Source organism: Myodes glareolus, chromosome 9 (genome assembly GCF_982192425.1).
Source record: "Myodes glareolus chromosome 9, mMyoGla1.1, whole genome shotgun sequence".
NCBI classification, from domain to species: domain Eukaryota; kingdom Metazoa; phylum Chordata; class Mammalia; order Rodentia; family Cricetidae; genus Myodes; species Myodes glareolus.
In genome coordinates, this window is record NC_142034.1 from 35036483 (window position 1) to 35063082 (window position 26600).

The 26600-nt window shown below is 50.0% G+C and overlaps 1 protein-coding gene across 6 annotated transcripts; it reads right to left on the reverse strand.

Moving 5' to 3' along the window:
* Positions 1-157: 157 nt before the first annotated feature.
* On the reverse strand, positions 158-24566 carry Septin4 (septin 4). 6 transcript variants are annotated; one of them, XM_048446820.3, is made up of 14 exons: positions 23052-24566; positions 22392-22436; positions 20935-20942; positions 7202-7495; positions 6787-6880; positions 6304-6390; positions 5569-5692; positions 1826-1960; positions 1595-1712; positions 1404-1505; positions 1118-1214; positions 864-1026; positions 627-726; positions 158-378 (listed from the first exon to the last, which is right to left on the reverse strand). In XM_048446820.3, exons 1-14 carry the CDS (start codon positions 24472-24474, stop codon positions 319-321), a joined length of 2850 nt encoding a protein of 949 aa, XP_048302777.2. In that variant the 5' UTR covers positions 24475-24566; the 3' UTR covers positions 158-318. The 6 variants fall into 6 exon arrangements, with proteins under 6 accessions (XP_048302777.2, XP_048302785.1, XP_048302783.1 ...); XM_048446828.3 differs by lacking the exons at positions 20935-20942; positions 22392-22436; positions 23052-24566 and adding an exon at positions 9521-9726 and having other exon boundaries at positions 627-673; XM_048446826.3 differs by lacking the exons at positions 20935-20942; positions 22392-22436; positions 23052-24566 and adding an exon at positions 9521-9724.
* Positions 24567-26600: the final 2034 nt, after the last annotated feature.

The following is a 26600-nucleotide window of genomic DNA, read 5'->3' on the forward strand; positions in this document are numbered from 1 at the left end:
GCAAGCTGTATGTAAGCAGAGTAAACGCTGTAAGGGAAGGGAAAACTTCCCCTCTTTCCGTTTCCTACTAAAAACCAGAGACCAGTGTCGTCCGCCTTTCAAACAGACTTATAGCAGCTCTGCTTCCAGGAGATGGTAAAGATACAGAGACACCCAATGCCACGGATAGATTAAAGTTTATTTCCTCTGAGTCTCTGAGAGGTCGGCAGGGATATAAGGCGAAGTGGTCGTAGCTGCAGGGGCCTGAGCAGAGCTGGTGCTGGGAGGGACTGGCATGGGCAGGAAGAAGAGATTTAAATATTCAGGTCCAAAAGCCAGTTAGTGAGTCTCCTTCATCTGTCTTTGGATTTTGTGTAGCATCTCCTGCATCCGCCGCAGCTGAAATAGGCACATACATCAAAACAAGGTGCTTGACAGGGAGAGCCTTACTGTATTGGAGATGTGTCCCCAGATTCTAATCCCTTGAGTCTGGGGCCTTGGTAGCCCTTATATATGACGGAAATGGCGGAACCACTCAGCATCCCACATATATACCAGAGCCAGGGGTCTCTATTCCCAAGCCAAGGGCTACTGAGAATTATCGAACGGGACTTCCCAGGCTGACAGCCACAACATAGTGCTCTCACCTCTTCATCTTTCTCTCGGATTAGCTTCTCAGTTTCTGGATCTGTCCCTGGTGGGACAGCAGGGATAGGGAAGTCAGTACCACTCTCTCTTGTCAGTTTGCTGAAGGGAGGGGGAAAGGAGGGTAGTAAGGTTGGGGAAACCCCAGCACCAACTTGAGTGAAGCCTGGGGCCTGTAGAGTAATAAGGGGAGGACTTGGGGTTCCCCTGGCCAGCTCTGTCCTGGCTGCCGGTCATACTTGCGATTCCGTTCCTTTACTACTAGGCGGGTCATGCTCTGGATGCACTGGGCCCTGTAGTTCTCATAGTGTGTCTCTCGGGTCACATCCTTCAGGTCCTGCATGTGGGTACGCACCAGCATTGTCCGCAACTTCACAAAGTCGCAGTGACCCGGGTTTTCCACTGTATAGCAAGGCTAGGAGTCAGTCCGGGTCATGGGTAAAGAAGAGCCCCTAAGGGCAAGGATACTCTGGTCACAAGCTCAGAGCTTTACCTTCTACTATGCCCCAAGGGTAGAGCCGGCCCCGAACTCTCCGCCCTCTGGCTTCTACCACAGTGTTGCTGCCAATCACCGCAAATGGGATGCTTTCCTAAAAGAAGTTATGGTTGCTGGTCAGCATCCATGTTCTCACCTGTCCTTTCTTTCCACTTGTATCTCCTGCTGTGCTCTAAGAAGACGGTCCTCTTCCACCCCAACACTCTGTCCTTATATAGAATTCTACTCCCCTCTTCTGCCCAGCAGAAACAAGATAGGAAAGGGTGCCCTAGGGTGGCCCAACCTTTAGGGCTTGGTCCTGTAATTTGAAGTCCTCATCCTCATCAGAATCACAGTCTGGGAACTGATAGATCTTGATTCCAAAGTGCTCAATCTCCTCCCGGATCTGGCAAACAGATGAGGGGTCCACAGTTCTGGGTACCCCATCTTTTCTAGAAGCCCACCTGATTCCCTCCCTCCATCAGTTCCCCTCACTTTGCATTTCTTTCGGTCCACTTCAGAAGGCGTCAGTGTATCTGCCTTAGCCAAGATAGGCACAATGTTGACCCGCTGATGCAGGGCCTTCATGAACTCAACATCCAATGGCCGGAGCCTGGGGAACAGGAATCTGTGACCACCTACTAGTGGTAGCCCTGCCTGCGGTGCTCTCGGCCTGTTCCCTTAGCAGAACCCTGTGGTGCCAGGAGCCTCAGGCTCAGACCATACCCGTGGCCGAAGGGCGAGATGAAGTAGAGGCAGCAGTGCACCCGGTTGTCTTGGATGTTCTTGCGATTCAGGCCACTCTCATCTCGGAAATACTGCTCAAACTGCTGGTCGATGTATTCCGCCACAGGCTTCCAGCTGGGGCAAGGACAGACAAGCAGAGACACTGTGGGAGTGGGGGCTTCCTGGTGAACTCTGGCTTGAGCCCTGGTTCACTCTGGCTTTCTCTACTACTCTTTCGGGGAACAACCTGGGTAGGATGGGAGTAGTTTACATCTTGATAGAAAATCAGACTGGTCACACAGGCAGTTCAATACATAGTAGTTTGATGAGGAAAAAGGAGCTGAAGGGTGACCAGGCAAAGAAGTAAGAATCGCGAAGTGGCAGCATGTGACTACCAGGTAGAAACCAGGGGTACCCTAAGTCAAGTTCACAGTCTGGCCTCAGAGCCTTTGCCTCTCCAACCCTCCTCGTCCCTACCCAAGACCCGGTTCTTCCATGCATGCTGCTTTGACGAGAGCAGCATGCACGGCTTGCTGCAGCAGCCATGTGTCTATCACCACACACGGTCGCTGCACTCTGCAGCCATATGTATATCACTCCACACAGCCAACCACCACGAAGCCATGTTGAACCCGTCAACTTTGAATCCAGAGATTTCATTTGTCCCACAAGATGATAATTGAGCTAAAGGAACACTGCCATCATAACATCATGGCACCTAGGTGTTACATGTGTTGTCACACATGTAAAACTACAGCACACAGATGTGATGAGAGAACTCGGCTCGTAGGAATGCTTGCCACTCAAACCTGGTGACCTATGTTCAGTCCCAGGACACAAACACACACCATGCACACCGACAGTAAGTTTATAAAAAAAGTACAGCACACAAATCGATATCAGTAATCACAACTGGCTATCACTTGATTCACTACACTTTAGTGTATGCTTTCTACTTATAAGAAATGTTTATTGTAGCTGGGCAGTGGTGGCACATGCCTTTAATCCCAGCACTTGGGAGGCAGAGGCAGGCAGATCTTTGTGAGTTCGAGGCCAGCCTGGTCCACAAGAGCTAGTTCCAAAGCTGCAGAGAGAAACCCTGTCATGAAAAGAGAGAAAGAGATGTTTATCATAAAGCAATGGCTGTGTTATGCCAGCGGCAGCCTCGTCCGTCTTCTAGTCAGTCTATTGCCCTAGAGAGGCCGTGTCCAGTAACTGATCTATGGCATCTGGGCATGCGTTAGTACACTCTGGGATGTTCATACAATGATGAAATCACCTAGTGATGTGTTTCTCAGAATCTGTCCCCCTCCCCATGTAAGTGTCTGTTTTGACAACTTCAGTTTTCAGGTCTTTTGCTCTTCTGCTATCTAGTTTAATCCTCATTGCCATGGTATCAACGTTGAGCTCAGCACTCTTATTTTTAAATCTCATAAATCTGAATCCTCTGAAAGACCTGCTCCAGATTATTTGGCTAGTAAGTTCTTTATCACTAGAGTCCCTGGCTTTGGCTCCTAGCTCAGTGTCAGCGACTACACATGGCCGGACCCACTCATGTTTTATGTGATGGACACAACTTGTTACAAAATGGCTCTCTCTGCTCCTCCACTACCACCAGACTGTATGCATCTCAGGGATGAAGACTTTATTTGCTCTGCATCCCTTAAAATGTCCATCTGGTAGGTTAACTAAATTAGTATCTATGGAGGTACACTATAAACAGGAAAGTACAATTACCTGGAAACGATTATTACTGCAAGGGAATTCTTACTGAAATTGAAATTATTTATTAAAAGTAAAAGGGAGTAAGTTGATTGAAAGTGGTACCTGCTGGCCAGGCAGTAGTGGCGCACATCTTTAATCCCAGCACTCGGGAAGCAGAGGCAGGCAGATCTCTGAATCTGAGGCCATCCTGGTTCCAAGTTCCAAGACTGTTACATAGAGAAATCTGTCTCGGGAAGCCAAAACAAACAAACAAGTGGTCCTGCTACAGTAGAGACCAGGTACTGGTTGGAATTAGAATTTCGGGACATGCTGTCTGCTGAGATACACTGCTGGGACAGGAAAGGAAAGAGGGTGGCAGTATAGCATCTCCTCGGTCCATCAGAAACATTGACAGAGACCACAAGCCCATGTACCACTAATCAGCACAGGCTGTATCAAGAATGTAAGAGATGGCCATCCAGTCAAGGCTTAGACAAAGGCTGATGATGAACCAGTTATCTGTGAGGACAGCCACATGTAGCAATAAAGCAGGTGATGAGGTCTTAGACATGTCTGTGAGACAGCTATCTAGAGTGAGCATCATGGGTATATAGCCTGTGTAGTCACAGGAATCTGCACTCAGGAAGACTACACTTGGCCTGATGCTGTTCTTATATTGAAATTCTTGTAATTATGAACAAGGGGACCCACAAATCTTGTTGCTGGCCCTGAAGTTACTATTGCTAAAAATGCATAGGCATAATTCTGGGCTATTTTCAGATCAAACAGATGATGTGGAAATGGCTGGGTTTTGTTGTTTGGGGTTTTGTTTTTTTTTTCTGTTAGGAGAGAATGCAACCGGTTTGCGCAAGATCATACAGCGCTGAATGCCAATCAAGATTTGCACTCTCGGTGCTACTGCCTACTCTCTTCACCAAGCGCACTGTACCAAGCGCACTGTACCAAGCGCACTGTACCAAGCGCACTGTACCAAGCGCACTACCCCGTTCTCCTACCTTTTTTGTCCATTACCTGCACCTGTTCTCTTATGTGTGCTCATCACCTAAGCCATCCTCCAGTTCATGAAAAAACATGAGCTAAGGTGGATGATGTGTATCCTGCATGTGTCAAAACCACCTTCCTTTTGCTAGATAGTCCAAAGGGTGCCTAAAGTTCCTTCTTTTTCTTCTTTCCGCCCCTCCCTGTAACTCTTTCGGGTTTTTTTGTTTGTGTGTTTGTTTTGAGGCAGTCTCGGGTAACACAGGTTGGCTACACGGTTGGGACCAGCCTTGAGCTGGTCCTGCCTCCAGCTCCCGAGGGCCGAGATGATAACGGTATGCTGCTCTGCCACCTGGCATTCCCTTTGCTATTCTTTCTCTTTGCTCTTTTGCTTTTCTTTCCTTCACGCCTCCCTCCATTTCCCCGTAAACAAGATTTGTTTGCAGCATCTAAAGTAATTGCCAAGGAAAGGAAAGAAAGGAGGAATGTTGGTGTTTATGTTGGGCCTACGCATTTTCATGGACGTCTGCTCCTCTGAGGCTTTTCACGTTATGTCCTTACAAACATCGTGGAACTCTATGCCAGAACAAGGAAGACTATGAAAACCGATCAGACTGGGGCTGAGCGCAGTAGTGCATGCTTGCAGTCCCAACACTTGAGAGGCTAATGCAAGAGAAGCACTGAGTTCAAGGCTAGCTTGAGTTACATAGTGAGTCCCAGGCTATACAACAAGAAACCCTGTCCAAAAAAAAAAAAAATCTAATCTCAGCTCTTGGGAGGCAGACCTCTGAGGTTATGGCCAGCCTAGCCTACACAGTATGTCTGGCTCAAAAATAAATACGACCATCCATTCCAATCCTTTCTCTCTCACTTACGGAAGAGACAGCTGTCCAGTTAAAGGAATCCGGCTGTCCAGTAAGGTCACAGACCTCTCCCTCCTGGCAAATAGAACTCTGCCTGTGACCGAGTGTGACCTGTGTAGATGCAGGCAGTAAGTGGGTGGGACAGGAGCAGCTGGGGCTGTACTTGATCAGACATACCACTCTGTGTTGTTGACTGCATCCCCAAAACCCGGAGTGTCCACAATGGTGAGCCGCAGCCTCACTCCCTTCTCTTCTATATCCACTGCGTGCTTAGTGATCTCCACGGTTTGCATGATCCTCTCTGGAGAAGAGGGAAACTGAGGCAAGGACAAGGGCATGGACCTGCCCAGCCAAAACAACCTGCCAACCCCAGCTAGTTTTCCCGCCCAGACTGCCTTCCTTTCCACCCCCAGGCGCCTGAGGGCCTGTTCCCTGGGAACCAGCAAAAAACACATTTCCCAACACAGGAAATGCCGGTGGCCGTTGGCTCTGGCCCCAGCCTCTGCTCTGCTCCAGGCTTTTTTCTTGGATTCCTGGAATCCTTTAGGGGTCAGACATTCATTCAGAGATCAGGATTCTGGTCCCTGCCCTGCTTCATCACCCAAATCTTTTTCCCCCCATGAGACAGGGTAGCCTTGACTGGCCTAGAACTCTCTCTCTGTAGATCAGGCTGGCCTCAAACTCATAATGCTCTGCCTGCCTCTGCCTCCCAAGTGCTGGGATTAACGGCGTGGGGCACCACACCCAGCACAGCACCCAGATCTTTAGAGAGCTGGCTGGTGAACTGCCAGGTCAGATACGTCTATGGAAAGAAGCCACACGGCTCTCTAAGAAACCAAGGCTTGCAGCAAGCCAGGGAGGGCCCCATCTCCAGCACCTGTGGGGTGTTCAGCTTCCTTTCTCTCTCCTTACCTTCGGCACCTAGGAGTTTCCGATCCCTGTACAGGTCAGTGAGGAAGAGGCTGTTGACAAGGGTGGATTTGCCCAGGCCAGATTCTCCTGATGGGACAGAAGACAAAGGCATCAAGTCAGAAGGGTAAGGCCCAGCTGATCAAGATCTGGGGTGAACGGCTGTCTTGTCAGTGGGAGCTAGATCAACCAAAGCACAGTATTTCAGGACTGGGAGAGGAAGCGTGTACAGCTATCGTGATTGAGTGAAGTCGAGAGACTGCCCACGGTAGCAAGGGAAGGGGAACACTACAAAACTGTCAGTCAGATGTATCGTTCCCATCCCCTCCCCGCCAATCTGCACACTTTGCTCATACTTTGCATGAGTTTACAGAAAAGGGCACAGCCAGTTGCAGCTCGCCCCATCTCTCCCCGTGTGCTTTTCAGATCCACACATCAGTTCCTCCTGAAACACCCCTTGCCTGGCCCAGCCTTACCCCTTCCTACCTGCCACCATGAGTGTGAAGTCAAAGCCTTTCTTCACCGACTTCCTATGGACTTGATTGGGGAGGGTTGCAAAGCCCACATACTCCTTGTCGTCCTAGTGGACAGAAAGATATAATGCATAGGGTTAGAAGCAGCTCCCATCCCCAGCCTTCCTCATCCCTTCCGGGTCTTTGCCCTATCCTTTGAGCTTCCAGCTGAGGCCACAAGTCAGTCAGTCTCTGCTGTGACTTCGAGTATGCAATGCTTTCAAGGCAGACACCTTAGAGCTGGGACTGATCCAGGACAGAACGGCCCTATGGACATATGTGTTGCATGTGCACAGACCCACACACCTACCCCCGGGCTCTCTTTGTGCCCTCCCTGGGTCTTTCTACACCCACCCACTAAATTTCATGGGCAGGGCTGAAGTCTCTACCTCAGAGGAATCATAGGGATCAAGCTTGCCCCATGGGCTGCGGGGCCTGGAAGGGCTGGCGGGGGCTGGGGCACAGATGTACTGCTGGCTCTCAGAGGGCTGAGGCCACAAAGTGGCTCTAAACTCCAGATCATCATCACAGAGCTCTGGGCTCCGGGGCCTTGGCTCCGAAATTTGGGGCCTGGACACCCAGGTCTTGGCCTCCGATGGGTGGCAGGGCTCGCTTCCTGGGAAATCCTTCACAAACTTGCTCAGTTCGGCATCATCACTGCTGTCCTCCAGGAAGCGCTTGATCTGGGGGCGGGGGAGGTGGGAGTGACAGGGGGGAGCAGGATGGGAAGATTGAGGCACGGCAGAAGGTGAAAAGGAAAGAAGGAAAGTACTTGTGATTAGAGGGAGAGAAACCGCAGCCAAGCCAGAGGAAGTGCTCACGCCTATCTCTCCCCCACACCTACCTACCTGTTCACTAGCCTCCCCAAGCCCAGAGACTGGAAAGGGCCTCAGAGTCCAGCCCGACAAAGCCCTGTCCTAGCAGGTTATCACTGATGCTGCCATTTCTCGAGGTCTGCCCTAGCCAGGGGCCAGTGGCTGTCCCAAAGAGAGGAAAAGGAATCAAACTGAACAGGAGTGGGGAGGAGCAGGGGCCTAAGACCTGAGTGTGTCCCTCAAGCAGAGCGGAGCGTAGCATCAGGAAGGGGCAGGGGTACTGGCAGGCAGGGTGGGGAGAGGGGCTTTATCCTCCAGGCAAGTAAAACGCCAGGCCAGCAGCGGCTTCAGTGGCTCTGTCACTGCTGGTCAGGGATCTGGGGCCTAGGTGCATATTCTACTACAGAGGCTTGTTTTCCAGGCTTGCTGTCTAAGACTTAGGGTCACTGACCCTACTCTTAAATCTAAGTGCTGATCCACACCCAAAGTTGACCCTAAACCCCAGAATCAGAGAGTAACCGTTATCCCTAGTGGATGCTAAATATGAAGCCAGCAGGTGAGAGAGGATAAAACACTGAAAAGCTTCAGGAGGGTTAAAATGTGACCAGACTACCTGCTCTAAAATATACCAGAAACTGGGAGGGACCCCTTAGTTGCCTCTTTGCCCATTTTCCCTGAATGCAGCAATACAGAAAGGTTACAGCCTCAGTGACCCGCAGATTTGGGGTGCTGAGAGAATGGGCTGACTTCTCTGCAGAAGCCCGTTCCACCATCATCACTACGGAAGATGAGTGGTTTCCCCTACTCTTGCCCTTAGTCCCCCGAAACTAAGCTGCCCAAGTGTTTCCCCTCTCCTTTTGGGGTCAGCATTCTTTGTAGGGTGCCTGGCAGTGCTGGGCTCATCTCTGCCTCACAACACCCACGTGCCACCCCCAGACAATGGACAAGGGCCAGCTGCAGAGGCTGAGTCACCCTCTGGGGATTGGCCAAGCCAGTGGGGCTACCCTGGACCACTGTGAAGTCTCAGCCAGAGGAGGAGAGATAAGATGGCCACAGTCTTCCTGCATGGCCCCGTTTTACGGAGGTCAGAAGTAAGAGAGACAAGACATGCACACTGGCAGGTTTTTGCAAGAAGAGATAGAGAAAGGGAGGTTGGGGGAAATGACTGGTATGGCTCAGGTTCCTGCGCCTGCTGATCACCGGTCTCCGGGTCTGCTTGGGCATGAAGGAGGAAACTGGAACTGGCATGTGAGCCTTAGTGCCCCCAAGAGGCTGTGCTGAGCCAAGCCTGACTCTACAGGCTTCTCCCACCCATTATATCTGAGGTCCAATGAGGTGACCATACAACCCAGTTTGTCCTTGTTGGTCTAGCATAATGACTAATTGTTGCCCCTTTCGCTCTCAAAAGTGGCCCAGCTTGGCCAAATTAATTATGCTGCAGCACAGAAAGGACGGAGCAGGTCTTGTTGTGTGGCAGCTAATGAGTCTGGGGAATTCCAGAAAATCTTCCAGCACCAGTGCTCGGTGACCCAGAAGTGATCTGTCCTGCTAAGCATTTGGGAAAGGTCTGTGCTCTCTCTGGGACACAGAAGGACAGCAAGGAAGGAAGATGGGGACACACTGATGGAAATCCCAAGCCCACAATCTTCCGGCAGAGCTACCGGGATCCTGGCACTACCATCTTCCCTGCCAGACCTGATTTTACATCAGCATGGGAGAAGCCAAAGGGCTCCAGACAAGAAGCTCAAAGCACTAAGTTGTTTGTCCATCTGTTTATCTACCTTCCCCGGCTTTGCCAGGAACCAAACCATTTTCCAGCTCTGAGCTCCTATGCCAGTCAAGGCCAAGTGGAAGACCAGTTAGGTCTACCCATCTCCCCAAGCACCATCTTACCCCGGCTTCAGTTCCATCCTCAGGGACAGAGTTCCCTTGCCATCCCAGTGAGTGGTCCATGCCCCACAAGTCAGACCCCTGTCAGCAAGCTCTGGGTCTAACTGTATCTCCAGGCAAAGGTCCTCACACAGAAATAGCCTTGCCTTGAAGCTCTTGTTGTCATCTGCCTTCCTGGCTTCTTCCTCCCCCTTTTTCTTTGACCCTACTCTGTCTCTGGCAGGGGCCAAAAAAGCCTGTGGAATGTTCTTCTCCACCCTCTCTTCCCCCCCTTTCCTGGACTCCCACCCTCCAAGGACTCAGCTCAGCTGCAGCAGGATCACTGGGTTCCTCTGCAGTCCCCTCCTCCTCTGATTGGCTGTCCCATGATGCCTGCCTGCTTCCCATCCTGGTGGGCACAGCACCAACCTCCCCACAAGACTGCAGTACAAGCTTGATCCATTTAGCCTCTCTGTTAACCCCTAAGGACACTGGAGCCTGCCTGAGGACTAAGAGGTATCCCTAGGGTGACCTAAGTCATCAGGACTTGGGGACAGCCATCCAAGGAACCTATCTCCAAAGATTCCAATCCCTTAAACCTCTTTTACCTTCACTTGAAGCAACACAAAAGGAGGAGGGGATGCACAATAATCCCCTGAGTACAAGTTCTCTAGGAATGATCCCACACTTCTTCCCAAGTGTCCCTTTGTTTTCCCTACCAGAAGAAGCTGCTGTCCCACTGTCCAGAAAACTGCCATCAGATTTCTCTGCAGGAACCCCCAGCCACAAAGGAGTCTTTGCTCCATGGACTCCAGCCATCCAAAGATACATGTCCTCTGGACTCATGAAGACCTAACCTACGACCTCATCTAGTCCACAGAATCGCTAGGATACTAGGTATCTGTGGAACATGGGTTCAAATCAAAGGAGACTGGAATCCCAGAGGCTTCAGAGCTGCCATTTACATAGAAGAGCAATCAGGGGTCTTAGCAGGGATGTATGGATGGAGCATTCCACTGGGAGTTCAGAGCAGATTCCCTCTGCAAGCCTGAATAGTGTCCCAGTTTTAGGGCTTGAATGTTCTTGCCTTTCTTTGCCCCCAAGACTGCTTGGAAATGGAAGGACTCCCAAGTAACAAATGCGTCCAGCAGATTTGAAGATGGGGGCATCTCAAGTCACAGAATAGTCATTAGAACTGTCCTGTCACTATGCTTTCTATGTGGAATGTTAAACTTCCTGGAGTGCTTCAGCTGGGGTCTCCCTGCTGACTTCCAAAGAAGTAAGGATACTGACCTCCATTGGCAAGACGCAACACAGCGAAGTGTGGCCTGACATGAACCAGTCAGCCCAAACACTTGGCTGGTTGTGAGGGCAGAGGCCTGAGACTGGACATCTGGGTAGTCCTGGGGTATCTTTAGTTAGGAAAGAGCAGGGTGGCCTTGGCCAAGCAGAAAGCCCAAAGACCTCAATTGAACTGAACTTAGTGTGTGGCAGAAAAGGCCCTCTGGTTCCTGCTGGGTTTAGCACTGGAGATAATCAGTGCTTCCCCGGGCTTCTGTCTTGGAACAATCAGCCTGTCCATCTCCCATGTGGGAAGAAGGTGGCGGGCTAGGACAAAGACAAGCACTACTTGGCCTCTCCCAGGGACCCCTTTGGAGCAGGTCATAGGGTCACTAATACTTCCTGGCCAAAACTTGGGCCTCTGCCTAGACACAGCTTGAGAGACCAGAGCCCAAAAGGTTGGCCTCTCTAGACCTGAGAGCTTCTGGTTCCACAGGGCCCAGAGTTCCCTTTTGGCAGCCGCTCCCAGCCAACATCCTGCCCTGTGGGCTGATCACCATTCGCCTCCTGCTGTAAACAGCTTGTGCCTCTCCATGCAGAAGGCCAAGTCTGGAAGAAGAGGATGGTGTGTGGCCTGGAAGCCCTGGCACCCATACGCTGTGTTTCTGGCAGGATCTGGTAACAACAGCAGAGGAGCTGGTATCCTCAGAGCCAAGGGTGAAAACTTTTATCTGGGGTTACAGCTTCTTTTCTCACAGGCAGGTGGCAGGAATGAGTCCCCCCCTCCACATCCCAACCCCCACACACTGCAGAGAGACCTAGTTGCAGGGAGAAGGTAGATGGAGCAGAAGGAATGTTTCCCAATGTTCTGGGTTCTGATCTGGGAGGCAAAGGGATACAGCTGATCGCGCCCCTGCACGATAGTGGACCGGGCTCTCTTTCTTCCTAAGGAAGGTTCAGGGGATGTGGATCATGTATGTCACCATCCCTGTAAGTGAGACTGGCAGTGTTTATGGATTTCCTGTGTTTTCCAAAGGAAGTTGGTGCTGGTCTCTGCACCAGGGGTAGGAGAACGAGGAAGGGTCATCCAGGTAACACAGCTGATTCCAACAAGGGCGGATACTTATCCCCCTACCATCTTCGTCAGCGCTGTCCTCTCTAGCACCAGAGGCAGGCGCTCCCTACAGAACTGACCTATACCTTCCAGGACCTTGGGCAGCACGCTGGGGGTCGCGGTCGGCTCAAAGAAGCCCTTCTCAGAAGAAATAACTTGAGAGAGACGACGCGGCGCTCAGTGCCAGCAGTGTTTAGTCTGAACCCGGAGCCGGGGACAGTACCTCCCGCCCTGCCCAGCCAGGGCTGCAGCACCGTGCGTCCCCTCGGAGCCGCCCGGGAATGGCAGGCCCTGCGTTTCCTGCCACCCGATCTCCTTACCATGGTTGCAGCCCGAGCCGGGCCGGCTCCGCCTGGACAGCGCCCCAGCAACCCGCGGTGGAAGCTGCGCGCCGACCTCTTTGCACCGCGGGCCCCCACTAGCCTTGCAGAGTGCGGTCCTCTGGTGGCGGGGTGGGGCGGGGCTAGTCGGGTCCGGGGCGGGGCCTGTACCTCTGCAGCCGCGGTGGGTGCCTGCGTTGAGCTCCTCCTGAAGCCCAGGGCTGCACAAGGCAACTGTTTTTTTCTAGAATGGTCTCTCCGGGCAGTGCTACACCGTGGGAACTTGATTCAGTCCCCATAGAAAAATAAACCACCCACCTGGCATCCCTGGAAGATGCTGCCTTTGCACAGGGAGGGCGAGTTGTGGCGAGAGTTGGAGAGAAAGCTTTAGTTACCCCCGGAGATTCAGCAAGGAACATTCAAGTTGGTCGCTGCTAATACCCACACCACACCTCCTAAGAGGTAAATGTCAGACATTCCCCACCTCCACTCGAGCTGTTAAAGGGCACAGGTTAGCGGCAGGCTCCTTTTTGTTCAAGATCCCAGATTAAAGATTAAAGAGGATTCGTTGCATAAATTATCCAGAGGTCGGCTGCTGGAAGGGTGGAAGGGAGAGGCAGAATGGCTCTCAGAGGGAAGGGGAGCCTTGCCCGGAGCGAGTGTGGATGGGCCTCTGGAAAAGCCAGCCAAGCATAACCCAGTGAAGCAGCCCTTCCTCCAGACAGGCAGGCAGAACGGGGTGGGACGATGCTGCAGCAGCTTTAGGAGCATTAGAAGGTCAGAAGGGTCAGAACTGCAGCTAGCCAAAGGGAGATGCTTAGGAATGGAGCGCTGGGAAGGGATTTCCTGAGTTAAGCAAGGTCTGAACCAGTCAGGCTCCTGTGGAAGTTTCCAGAAACACTCCTCATCCTGACCCCCAAAAGTCCTTCCCCAAGGGTAGGTTGACTGACTAGCCCCTGCCTCAATCTGCTTCAGACAAAGCTGAGTCCCTCAGCCATAACCCACTCCCAGTACCAGTGCCAGCAGGCTGAGGAAAAGCCGCCTTTCTAGTTAGGAGACTAGGCAACTCCCTTCACCTCTCAAGGTCTCAGTTTCCACCCCAAAACATAAGGGGGTAAAACTAGATGGCTTCTAAGTTTTTGACTGGTCCTTCTGGGTTCTCAAGGTGGACACAGTGTTGAAGGAGAGTAGGCAGTGTGCTTCTGTAGACCCTAGAGCAGTGGTTCTCAACCTTCCCAATGCTATGATCCTTTAATACAGAGCTTCATGTTGTGGTGACCACAACCATAAGATTATTTTGTTAGTGCTGGGAAGTGATGATGCACTCAGGAGACAGAGGCAGGCGAATCTCTAAGTTCCAGTCCTGCCTGCTCTGCAGAATAAGTTCCCAGATCAGTCAGGGTACACAGAAAAACCCTATCTTACAAAACAAACAAAAAAATTCAGTACTTCATAACTGTAATTTTACTACTATTATGAATCATAATGTAAATATTTGATACGCAACCCCAAACGGGTCACGATCCACAGGTTGAGAACCACAACCCTGGAGGACAGCAAGAACAAAGGAGAGCCGGGCAGTGGTGGTGCACACCTTCAATCCCAGAACTCAGGAGGCAGAGGCAGGTGGATCTCTGTGAGTTTGAGGTCAGCCTGGTCTACAGAGGGAGTTCCAAGACAGGCACCAAAGCTACACAGAGAAACTCTGTCTCAAAACAAAACAACGCACAAAATAATAAAGAACAAGTCTGACCATGAAGAGACTGAGAAAGACCCAAAGGGACATGGTAGGGACCTGCAGCTTGGCTTCACAGAGGGGCCCTCTGAAGATATAAATAGGTTCCCGACAAAGGCCTGTGGTAGACAGGAGATCTCAAGCTGCATCCAGAAAAACAAAAACATAAAAGGGAAACCCCAGTGCTGTTTGAAGTTTCCAGATGCAGCAGCTGCTGCTATAAGATCCGAGTATCAACCTTAGGCCACACATAGCCCCAGGCCACCAGCACACCTGTAAGATACCTGTCGGTCTTTCTGGTCATGTGGGTAGGAGTGTGTGTGTGTGTGTGGGGGGGAATCTATATCAAAGAAAGCAGACCTTGGACTGGGGAGAGGAGACAGCTCAGTCTGTAAAGCACTTGTGGGGCAAGCGTGAAGACCTGAGTTCAACCAGAATCCATATAAAAAGCTGAGTGTGGTGGCAAACTGTAATCCTAACACAGGTGGGCCTCTGGAGCTCACTGGCCAGCCAGCCTAGCCTAACTGGTAAGCCCCAGGTCCCAGTGAGAGATCCTGTCTGGAAAAATAATGATGATGACAGAGTGGATGGCTGTCCTGAGGGACGGCACCCAAGGCAAATTCGGGCCTGGCTTCTGCCGGCACACCTGCCTATGTGCATACATGTATATACACACATCTAAAGAGGAGGAGGGAGTGGCAGGCCTCACCACAAAGTCTTGTTTTCCTTTATTATCAAATCCACCAGACTCTAGCCCTAACCCACTCTTAAGTGTGAACTCTCTCAAAAGGCAGCTCAGCGAGCTGGTAAGATCGGCTAGGATCTTCAGATGTGGCTGGACTCCTGTAGCTTAGGCTCCAGAGCCCTAAATGTCTTGAGGCATGTTGGTGCCAGCTTGCCTTGAGAAAGGCCCCAAGAGAAGCCTTAGACCATAAACCTCAGATCCAAGCCAAGAAGCATGGGTCTTGATGGCACACATTCCCTTTCCCACTATGGCACTTTAACATACGGGGTGAGTTAACAGCTGAAGACAGGCTAAGCCAACCCACTCCCACAGGCCTGTATGCCAACCCTGTAGCGTTCAAAGGACTCTGTGAGAACGTGGCCTCAGTATACTTCCCTTAATCTTCCTGGGCCTCTGTTTCTCTCGCCGAAGGAAAATGGATCCTCCCCACAATTTCTAGCTTTTTCTCTGTATTGATCAGGGCTGGATCCATGTGTGTGGTCAGCAACATAGCCTGGATCCAGCTGCTCTTGCATAAACCACTCCCAGGAGTCAGATGGCTTGGCCAACCTTGCCTTAACACCATACAGCTCACAGAACTCTGAGTCTCCCTAGAAAACAACCAGATGGGTAAGCAGCATCGACACCCTTGACCAGAGTACAGTTTCCTGGGCACGGCTAGCATGGGGAGCCAAACATGGCGGGGGGGGGGACAGACACGTAGCTCGGCAGAGAGGACCACATCACTCCCTGAGAAACTCAAGCCAGCAAGTGCAGCTCTAGCCTGCTACTCCAAGTCCTCTACAGAAAACTTCATGGTGTCCTCTACTTTGTCTTTTCTGCCCATTCATGAATGGAACTTGCATATGGCACAGTCGCTTAGTAAGGCTGTGTGTGGGCCAAGCTAGAACCTAAGGTCAAGCCCAAGATAAAGAATGATTACCATAGGAAGTCAGGATTTCAGATCTGTGTGATAAGCAAAGGCCACCAGTGCCTCTCAGCAGCTGTTTCCCATGCGTGGTCCAAGATCTAATTGTGTCTCCCTTCCACCACAAATGAATGACTTACTGATGATATTACAGCCAGGAGCTCTGGGGGAACCAAAGAGCTGGAGTGTGTGTGTGTGTGTGTGTGTGTGTGTGTGTGTGTGTGTGTGTATGTCTTTCAAGGAAACCTCAGTAGGTCTGTGAAGAATAGGAAACAAAACTTAAGCCCACCCACCCCACCAGCCACTGCCTCGTGTTCCTCGGCATGGGTGGCAAGGTTGGGATCATTTTGTTTCTTGGTACCTGTTATGCGGCTCCACACAGAGAGCAGCTCTGAAGCTAGAAAGGTGCTCGAAGCCAACTATTTCAACAAGGTAAGAATTTCCAGCTCCTGCTCTGCACCCCAGGAGTTCCAGGTGGGAAGGGCCTTGCCTGCTTTCTGATGTCATTACTCCCTGAATGGTCTGACTCTTCCAAGAGACCCTTTCTGTCTTCCCAGCCTCTTTCTCAGCCTTTTTAAATACCTTCCACGGTTCCGAGGTCACCGACTCTACTGCCCTGTGGTCTTTAGAAACTAATTTACCAAGGTTTTTGTCATACTGAGACAAGGTATTTCTCCCACCCTGGCTTTTCCTAAATATTTTAGTGCTATTAGATTGGCTGACGCATTTCATTAGACCTTGTTTGTCCTTGAATGGCCACACCCTTTCAAGTGACCTGTTTGTGTACTGAACTCTCCCTAATCAAGCAAAAGCCCCTTAGGGGCTGGAGGAGGGTGTCTTCTGTTGCAACCTCTCCTGACTTCTATCCAGGGAACAGAGAAGATGTGTTGTGATGGTAACCCGGGCCCTGCCCCCGGGAGCTGGCCAATCAATATGGACCGACTAAAATAATGCACTAATTAGTTTTCCATTCTGATTTTCGTGCCCAGACAAGCCTCGAGGCTCTATACTTCACTGACCCATCACTTGTCCTTCATTCTGTCTGCTTCTCCAGCACAGACTACCTCTCAGCCTCATGCAAAGACACGAATGTGCCCTCAGTAACACAACCCCCATCGCAGTTCTTGACATCTCTAAAATACTGGGAAGTCATTTTACAGGAAGATGCAGCCACAGAAGGATATCTGTGCTGCACAGTGGAATCTCAGAATGGGATGTTCCTTCATGTTCTCGGCTTTGACAAACAAAGCCCAGACATTCAGTTTCTTCATCTGTGAAGTAGCGAAAAGAGTCTCCTCCACAGTTTGCTATAAATATTTAGTAACATGATATGGTAAAAATCACTAAAGTGAATAGCAGCTATTATATCTGCAAATGAGGATATTATCAACACCCAGCCAGCTGCTGCCAACTGTGGCTATTTCAAATGTTTTCCCTCCAAAGGATTAGGAGTGTCCATGTGTGATGGGTACAGAGAGATGGGAACAGAGAATACCAGAGTAATGCCTTAGAGTGAGTGACTTTGGGATACGCTGCAGCCACCTGTGGGACCAGCTTTTCAGGTCTTGGCCTTAGACCAACTAACCCAAATTCCCAAGAAAAGCTACTACAGACACTCTCTGGGCTTAGCTGACTTTGACAAAGGTGGGTGTGCCAAGGGAGAGATCTGGCCTCTCCAGGCCCAGTCTCAGAGTTGGGGTTTCTCTCTGGAACTAAGAGGCGTTACTCACATTCTGTTCCCCTCCTCCAAGCTTTTGTCCAGCCCTTGAGGAGCAGCTGTCTCGCTGCTCCCCTCCCAGCAGCTGAACCAAAGGCAGCTGAGCAGGGGGTGAAGGGATCTAGCCATTTCTGCTGCTCATGACAGTGGCCTTCTGGCCTAACAGCTGTTGGGGTGGCTTCTGGGTTAAAGATTTTTCTTCCTCGTTCAGGTAGTATCCTGCCCCTGAAGCCAATGTCCCTAATCTAAGACCACTGTCTTTCCCCTTAACTAAAATCGCCATCTCAAACATTGCTAAAATATTCTAACAGAAAGAACGGGCAGTGGAGTCCAGTCAGGAAAGCGGTTAGCTCTTCCAGGTCCACTTGTGGGAGTGGAGAGGTCTGGAGATATACCTCAATGGTTAAGAGCACTAACTGCTCTTCCAGAAGACCCAGGTTCGATTCCCAGCACCCATGTGGTGGTTCATAACCATATATAGCTCCAGTTTTTCTAGTTTCTGGAGCTACCAGGCACAAATATAGTAAACCAACATACATCCAGGCAAAATATCAAACACATAAGGAAACAAAAACATGTATTAGGAAGTCCAAAATGTATGTGCCTCTGTGGGATTATTTTGACAACAAAAACTAAGAAGTTTAGCTTCAGTTCCACCATCAAAGCCAAGAAGGAATCACATTCTCCTGACCTCATTACAATAGGCTTAAGCGTCAGCTGCCTGGGTGTCAGGGTGAGGCTGGGCTCCATCCCTCAACTCCTCATCTCCAGGGGTTAGCGGTGAGGTCAACCACTTAGTGGAAAAGCAGGACTTCTGTAATAAGCCCTAAGAGTCGGGCAACCTAACCTGTCCCTGGATTAGCAAGTCATGGCCAGAAGTCCCCAGCTGTTCATCCTGCTCCAGAACTGACTGCCCATGGTAGCTGAAAAGGAGCAAGGTGGCATCCGAGAGTATAAGAAACTGTGTGTGCGGGGAGGGGGGGTGCCAGGCTGCTGCACGAGCCTGCTGAGGTGTCCTGCCTCCCTTTTCACCCCCACTGCACTACGATCCCTCCTGCAGGAGGAATGGCAAAGGTGAGGAAGTGAGTTCCCAGGATTCCTTTCAAGTAGCTCACATTCTAGGTTTCTGTTTGCACCTTCGTGAAGGTAGCCACTCCTGAGTTCCTGAGAGACTTGGGCTTTCCTTTGTAAATAGAATGCCTCAGAGCAGAACCTCCCCAGGGTTCAGAAGTCACAGGAGTCTGACCACCTGTCCTTCAGGAATCGAATGTTGGATTACCCTGAGGACATTTCCAGTTTGCCTTGAGTACCACTGAAGGCCTCCTCTAGTTCCTGCCCTAATTTCCAGAGTCGGTTTCTTGCATAATTGATAGATACAGCAAGGAGGAAACCACCTCGTCTTCTGATAGCCTAAGAAGGTACATCCAGAGGCTAGCAGGTTGGGTACCCTGTAGACACGTGATCTTGGGGCTAGAGTAGTCCTGCCCATCACAGCTACTGCTGTCCCTCTGATTAGAGCTGTGTTATTGCTGGGCAGTGGTGGCGCACACCTTTAATCAGGAGGCAGAGGCAGGCGGATCTCTGTGAGTTTGAGGCCAGCCTGGTCTACAGAGCGAGTGCCAGGACAGGTAGGGCTGTTAACCCTGTTTTGAAAAACAAAACAACAACAACAACAACAACAAAAGCTGCATTATTTTCAGGAACTCCACAGGCCAGAGGAGAAGGCAGTTTCCCTGGCCCACTGAAGGTCCAACAGAACATTCTTGTTGAGATTCTGCTAACAGACACACATTAGCAATGGCCCCCTTGGTCTAGTCCAGTCTTCTTTGAGGAGACTCCACCTCTACCATCCCAATCCAAGGATGAGGTGCATCTCTCAACTTCACCCCTTAGACAAAAGGAGGCGGACAGAGACATGGGCTGAATCTGGCATCGTCCATAGCTGTGGACCCAGAGGAGCTTATGAAGTTCAGTGACAAATAATGCCTTTCTTGAGCCAGCCCCTGGGGTCAAGCCACTAGAGAATTCCTGCTGGGAACGGAATCTGGAACAGTTTCGATGGTCAGACCATTCCCAAACCAGAGGAACCAGAGTCCTCACACAGCAGGACCATAGAGTCTCCAGCCTGGACCTGCCCGAGAGTTGTGTGTCCCAAAAGGCACGCTGGGAAAGCTGGCTTTTCATGGAGACTGCTTTGCCTGACTCTATCCAAACCCTCCTTCCAGAGAGCCAGGGAAGACCGATGGCCCGGATGCCTGAGGACCTTGTCTCCCAGCTTCTGGGGAGCAGCTCTGCTGCTGAACAAGGCTGAAGAGCTGTAATTATCCAGACAGGGCAAGAGCTATTTTGGGAAGATGTCGTTCTGCTGCCGAGGCTTTTGACTTCCTAAACTAAAGCACGGTGCACAGAAAAAGGGGACAAGGCTGGGAGGATGGAAAGGAGCCTGCTCGAGTCACAGGCATCAAATCTGGAACCAAAGAAAACAGTGCCCTTCCCAAAGGTACAAATTTGTATTATGGATATCTTTCCCTGACGTTGGAAAGGAGGGTGCAACTACCCTCCACTTACCCTCCTCCTGATTCCCCATCTCCTGAGCCCTCCTCCAAGAGCATTCATTCAGCTGTTGATTGGGTATTTGAGCACAGCCTAGTGCATAGTATTATTTTTTCCTGTCCATGTCTTATCTTCCCATAGTCAGTATGTCAAAGCAAAAAACTGGTGCGCGTGTGCGTGTGTGCGTGTGCGTGTGTGTATGTATGTATTAGTGCCTAGCAGAGTGTCACACGTCTGATTAGAAGATGGTCTATGGAATGAAGGAGCGGGCGGGACCGGAGGAAACAGAAGAGAGGGATTCACTGTTTTGCTTGGAGATAGTCTCTAAAAGTGGCTGCTCCCACCTACAGCTGAGCTCAGGCCTGAGGCTGGATAAGAACTCTTAGCAGAGGGGGTGGTAGCTGCATTCCTGGACACCTCCCTTTCAGCTGTTCTGTTATCTGAGCTCTTGCTGTCCCTACTCCTTTTCCATCTGAAGTCAACTGTTCCCCGTGGGTCGGCCAGCCACGGACAAGACTCTGCTAGGCTTTGGGTAGGAAACAAATGTGATCAAGGGAAGAATGGAGGCAGGAAGAGCTTTGCCCATTGTATCACACGTGGAACGAGCAGAGCACAGGCACTTAAGGGGACAGCAAACGCAGCGCAAAATCAGACGCTGCCAAATTTAGGACACAGGGCTGCCAAGGACGGAGCCCACTTCATGTTTCTCTAACTCGAGGACTCAAACAGTGTGTAACCCAGAAAAGCGGCCCCCTTCTGAAGTGCCCTAGGCAGGAGAGGGAAGAGCCAGATGGGGAATGACCTAGACCATAGCTGCCCCATTTCCCACAGAGCACTGGGCAAAAGCTCTATTCTTTCTCTCCAAAGCTGCAGCTTTAGCTTGTCTAACACGTTGGTACAAATACCCCTGGGTGCAACACAGTGCCCTTTTGTGCACTCGACAGCCTACCCAGCCACATGCTGCGGTTTGTCTCCTTCCACGCCCCCCTCCATCAGACGACAGGAGGAGGAATTCCATGAGGGCTGGGGACACTGGACTGTAAGTTACTCCCAGAGGGATTCTTACCTCCTCATCTGTCATAACAAAGACGTGGAAGCCAGGCATTTCCAGGGGGGGGCAGCAAATGGAATTCAGAAAGTGTCAACATGAGGGGAAAAAGAGAGTGTTACTAAAGATGTCAAGTTGATATGAGTATAACCCAGCCCACGCCCCTTCCTGGGGCTCCAAATGTCCCGAACAGCAGTGGCCGCATTTACTGAGTGTTCATAAAGCTCGGCACCCTGTAAAGGGCTTTACATCTAAAGCAGCTCACACTGGTCAGACCCTCCAAATGGGAGGAGGATTCAGGATTGCAATGCATTTGTAAGACTCTCTCCTCCCCAGGAATGCCATCCAGAGCCCAGCCTCTGTCCCATCAATAGCTTAGGAGTTTATCAAGCCATAATTCTTTTTGTTTCTTCTTTGAGACAGGGTTTCTCTATGAAATAGTCCTGGCTGTCCTGGAACTAGCTCTGTAGGCCAGGCCGGCTTTGAACTCACAGAGATCTACCTGCCTCTGCTTCCCAAGTACTGGGATTAAAGGTGTGCGCCACCACCACCTGACCATGCCATAATTCTTACTGCAAGAGTCTCTGCTACCAAGATACACTCTTCCAAGTCTGATCCTCACTCCCACTCCCACACCACCAGTGGCCAAGCATAAAAAGGAATAAAAGGACCTGAAGGATGCTAGTGATTCCAGAGGTGAATGCAAGACCTACTGGTGTGAGGAGGGGAAGGGTGAGCAGAGCCAGAGATCCTGCCAGGACAACAAGTGGAGACAAGGCGTGAAGATAGTTCTGAACCCTTGACCAATGCCACTGTGGACTCAGCAATGGGCAACACTTCAAAGTGGGTAGTTTGTTTTGGTGACTTTCTTTAAAACACATGACAGGGGCTGGAGAGATGGCTCAGTTGTTAAGAGCACTGGCTGCTCTTGCAGAAGAACCAGGTTCAATTCCCAGCACCCACAGAGCAGCTCACAACTGTCTGTGACTCCAGTTCCAGGGGATCTGATGCCCTCTTCTGGCCTTCATGGGCACAGAGCTACATGCGGCAAAAACACCCTAAACACATCAAATAAATTAAATCTTAAAAGGGGTGATAGAAGCTGGGTGTGATGGAACTTTGGAGGCAGGTAGATCTCTATGTATTTAAGGCCATCCTGGTCTACATAGCAAAGTCAAGACCAGTCAAGGATACATAACAAGATCTTGCCTCAAAAATGAACAACCGCCCCCCAACATATGATAGAAGAGATTGAGTTTAAGGACCACGGGGCTTCTGCTGTTCTCCTTCCCAGAACTGAGTTTTCGTTACAGCTCACTGTGGAAGATGAAAAAGCTTCACATTCCCAAAGGGCTGACTAATAACGAACTGAAGGTCTAAATCCGAGTCACTTACTTTCTTAAAAGACCCAGCGGTACAACAGACATGGAGGCTGCCCTCTCCCCAAACCCCCCACAAGAAGAGGGAGCACAGACCTTTCAGCCACCAGAGGATCCGGTTGTACATTTCCTCAGAGACATCTGAAAGGAACACACAACCTTGCTTTTTCCTGCCTGTGGAATGTCACCCACCCCTCCCTCCATTGCCTAAATCTCCAGGTCTCCAGTAGAAAGTCCTCTTAGCCTCTGGTCTGTTCCAGGGGCTCTCCTCCCACCACTGTCCCTGTCCCTGTCACACCGTCTCTGTGAACTATAACGCTTTCCCCCTCCGGGAAGCCCGAGACCCAGCCCATGTGGGTACCTACTCTACTTTAAAACCAGGATATTAACGCGGGGCTCTTACTGTTTTTAACAGCCCTTACTAGCCCACACCCTGCCTCAGTTCTTTATTTACGCTCTGAGGCATCCACGTCTGACCCGCCAGCCATTCTACCTTCCATGGCAGAGTTAAGCTGCATGACTGTTGGAGGTCGTGTTCAGCTCCAACTTTAACCATTTGCACTGATGTCACTAGCGTGGAGCTCAGGGAAGCTGGCAGCCAAGGCATGGAGTACCGAGCTCAAAAATAGAAGCAGCTTGGCAGTAGCAGGAAGGCATCCTTGGGGCCCAGGATGACGAGGGGGTGCTTTCATGCCTATCTAATGTCCCATTTCACTAAGTGTGGGCTGCACCTGGACAGCTCACTTCTCCACATACCCAGGAAGAAAGCATTGAAACCTTGAATGGGCTGTTTGCTGGTGTACTTCGGAGTCTTTGGCACTTGTAACAACGGGACTCGGAGAAAAGACTCCTTTGGTGACGGCGGCAGGCTTCCTTTTTCTCTCTGGAACATCAGGTCCTCACAGAAAAGGTTTGAGTCCATTTCAAAAAATGACTCTAAAGGGTCTAGGGGAGGAGGGGACGTAGGTTCAAAATCAAATATTGATGGCTGGTTAGGGGGCGTTTCAACTTTAGGATTCAGTAAGGCCCACCATGAGCAACCAGGCCCATACCTAGGTAAGGACCTTGGGGGCAAAGGCCGAGGGGTCAACTCTAGTTCTGCATGGATGGAGGGCTTTGGTGACAGCTCTGTGTACAGGGGAGATTTATAGTGTCCTTCAGATACCACTCTAGTTGTCACACGATGAGGTGACTGTATTGCCTGTTTTCCTGAGGAGATGGTCACCTTGCGTCCAACCTCACGGTCTCGGGTTGGAGACTTCACGGTGGGTTCTATTTCTGATATTAAAACCTTTGAGAAAGGCTTGGTCTCCACATAGACTGTGCGATCTGAACGCAAAGGACTGCGGGGTACCCCATCTAAATCTCCGAGGGCAGAGACTTTGAGGCCTGACGATGCTTTCACGTTCTTTTGCTTGGGTTCTGAGAGAATTGAGCTGAGAGGAGCAATTTCTGATTCCTTGGGAGGGATCTTTCTAACGACTGTCTGATGGTCACTAGTGACATGACTGCCATGCTCTGAGACATTTCTGGAAGATTTGACCTCAACAGTAGTCCTTCGGGAGGGCTCTGTTTGTATAGCTTCATCCTTTGGGTGAGCTGAAACCCTACGGGGTACTTTAACCCCCTGGGGGTTCTGGACCTTGGAGGGTGGGTCCTCCTCCTTCTCACTTATAAAATTCAAGTGGCGGCATTTGGCATCAGAAGCCAAAGAGAAATGGTAGCCAACTTCACGGCCTGGTTTGTTCTCGTATCTTCGGGTTGACTCTTCCCTCATTGGGCTGACATTCCTACGCCCTCCTGAGAGATGAGAAGATAGTGTCTGCACTGACTGGTTCTTCCGATGAGGAGAGCGAGGGCGGGATGTCTCTGTTCTTGGTCGGGTCTCAGTTCCCTGTGAAGTGGAGACTGTAGAGAGGCCAGGCCCCGGCTGTGGGGACAGAGAGCGAGGATAGTCGGCCACTGAACAGTGAGTGGTGAGAGATGCAGCTTCGGTTCTTCTCTGGGAAGGGCTCAAGGAGACAGCAGGGCCTCGCTGGCTTGAGGAAATATAGCCATGGCCCCGCTGAGGTGTGGAGGTAGTCACCTCAGCCCCTCTGTGTGATGAAACCGCTACCTTGGACCCACTTTTATTTGTCTTCAACACATGATAGACTGTGGCCTTCTGGGTAGATGCCATGTTTTATCAGCTGGCTTGTTTTCAGGATCCTAATAAAGCATGAGTGTTTCTCTTCACTGTTTTCAGGGCAGCTGTTCTTTGGTCCCGCACAAAAGTGGCTGCTGTTCTGAGTGTCTTAAACAATCTGCCTGATGATGTCACAAAGGAAGGAGCTTTCTATTAAACATCTCGTGTTGCAGTTACAATTCTTCATAGACTATCAGTACACAGAAGGAGACCGAACCTGGCTGTGGACTTGACGCTCAACCTTTGGTCAAGGGCTTAAGAAAATCGGGATTTCCTTGTATACAGGGAAGGCTCTGGAATTTTCCTTATTCTCCTGGCTTCGAGGAATTCTCAGGGCATTCGTCTAGAAATCAGTCAGAAGATTGTGTGAAGTCAGTCACTCGGGTCAGCCTAACAAGGTACCTTTCATGATGTACAGTTAACTTCAATTTTGTTTGAAATGGTCACAACTGAATTAAAAAACAAACAGCTCCAGCCTGATCCAAGATTCTTGAATAATGTTTGCTTGAGTCTAGGGTCAAAACCTAGGTTACTCAAACCATACATTTTCATATTATTTAAGGAGCATGTAGTATCACATGTAAAGATCTGGAGTTAGTTTGGTTTTGATCATAAATGACTGGACCTGATTCTTCTTAGTTTCAGTCTGGAAACTACTACCTGGCTCCTGAGTATCACACGTATCACACAATAAACATTAATGTCCCTTCTCACTAATAATCTTGTTAGCAATCAGATAATCATCCTCTCTCTCTCTCTCTCTCTCTCTCTCTCTCTCTCTCTCTCTATATATATATATATATATATATATATATATATATATATATATATATGTATATATCTGTAAACCAGGCTGGCCTTGAACTCTTTCTGTAGGATCCTATATTTTTTTAAGCTTTGGAGCCTGTCCTGGAACTCACTCTGTAGACCAGGCTGGCTCACACTCACAGCGCTCTGCCTGCCTCTGCCTCCCGAGTGCTGGGATTAAAGGTGTGCATCACCACCACTGCCTGGCTGACCTTTATGATCTTTTTTTCTCCATGATATTTATTGAGCTCTGCATTTTTCTTTGCTCCTCTCCCTGCCTCTCCCCTCCCTCCTTGAGCTCCACCCCAGGTCCCCATGCTCCCAATTTACTCAGAAGATCTTGTCTTTTTATACTTTCTACTTCCCATGTAGATTAGATCTATGTAAGTCTCTCTTAGTGTCCTCATTGTTGTCTAAGTTCTCTGGGATTGTGGTTTGTAGGCTGGCTTTCTTTGCTTTATGTTTAAAAACCACCTATAAGTGAGTACATGTGATATTTGTCTTTCTGTGTCTGGGTTACCTCACTCAAAATAATGTTTTCTAGTTCCATCCATTTTCCGGCAAAATTCAAGCTGTCGTTATTTTTTTCTGCTGTGTAGTACTCCATTGTGTAAATGTACCACATTTTTCTAATCCATTCTTCGATTGAGGGGCATTTAGGTTGTTTCCAGGTTCTGGCTATGACAAACAGTGCTGCTATGAATATAGTTGAGCACATGTCCTTGTAGCACAATTGAGCATCCTTTGGATATATACCCAAAAGTGGTATTACTGGGTCTTGAGGAAGATTGCTTCCTAATTTTCTGAGGAATCACCACACTGACATCCAAAGGGGCTGTACCAGCTTGCATTCCCACCAGCAATGCAGAAGTGTTCCCTTTTCCCCCCACAACCTCCCCAGCATAAGTGGTCATCAGTGTTTTTGATGTTGGCCATTTTTACAGGTGTAAGATGGAATCTCAGAGTTGTTTTGATTTGCACTTCTCTGATGACTAAGAATGCTGAACATTCCCTTAAGTGTCTTTCAGTCATTTTAGATTCCTCTGTTGAGAGTTCTCTGTTTAGGTCTGTACTCCATTTTTTTTAATTGGATTATATGCTTTTTTGGTGACCAATTTCTTGAGTTCTTTGTATATTTTGGAGATCAGATCTCTGTCTTATGTGGGGTTAGTGAAGATCTTTCCCCATTCTGTGGGCTGTCGTTTTGTCTTGTTGACTGTGTCCTTTGTTTTACAGAAGCTTTTCAGTTTCAGGAGATCCCATTTATTAATTGTTTCTCTCAGTGTCTGTGCTGCTGGGGTTCTATTTAGGAA

What these genes read in the sequence shown, in the direction of transcription:
- Septin4 (XM_048446820.3), bottom strand. Translation starts at nt 24,474, where the DNA reads ATGGCATCTACCCAGAAGGCCACAGTCTATCATGTGTTGAAGACAAAT. An exon ending in GCAGTCAACAACACAGAGTG is followed by an intron (nt 1,961 to 5,568) that starts GTATGTCTGATC and finishes TCCTTGCCCCAG; the next exon opens with CTGGAAGCCTGTGGCGGAAT. An exon ending in ATCTCGCCCTTCGGCCACGG is followed by an intron (nt 1,713 to 1,825) that starts GTATGGTCTGAG and finishes CCTGTTCCCCAG; the next exon opens with GCTCCGGCCATTGGATGTTG.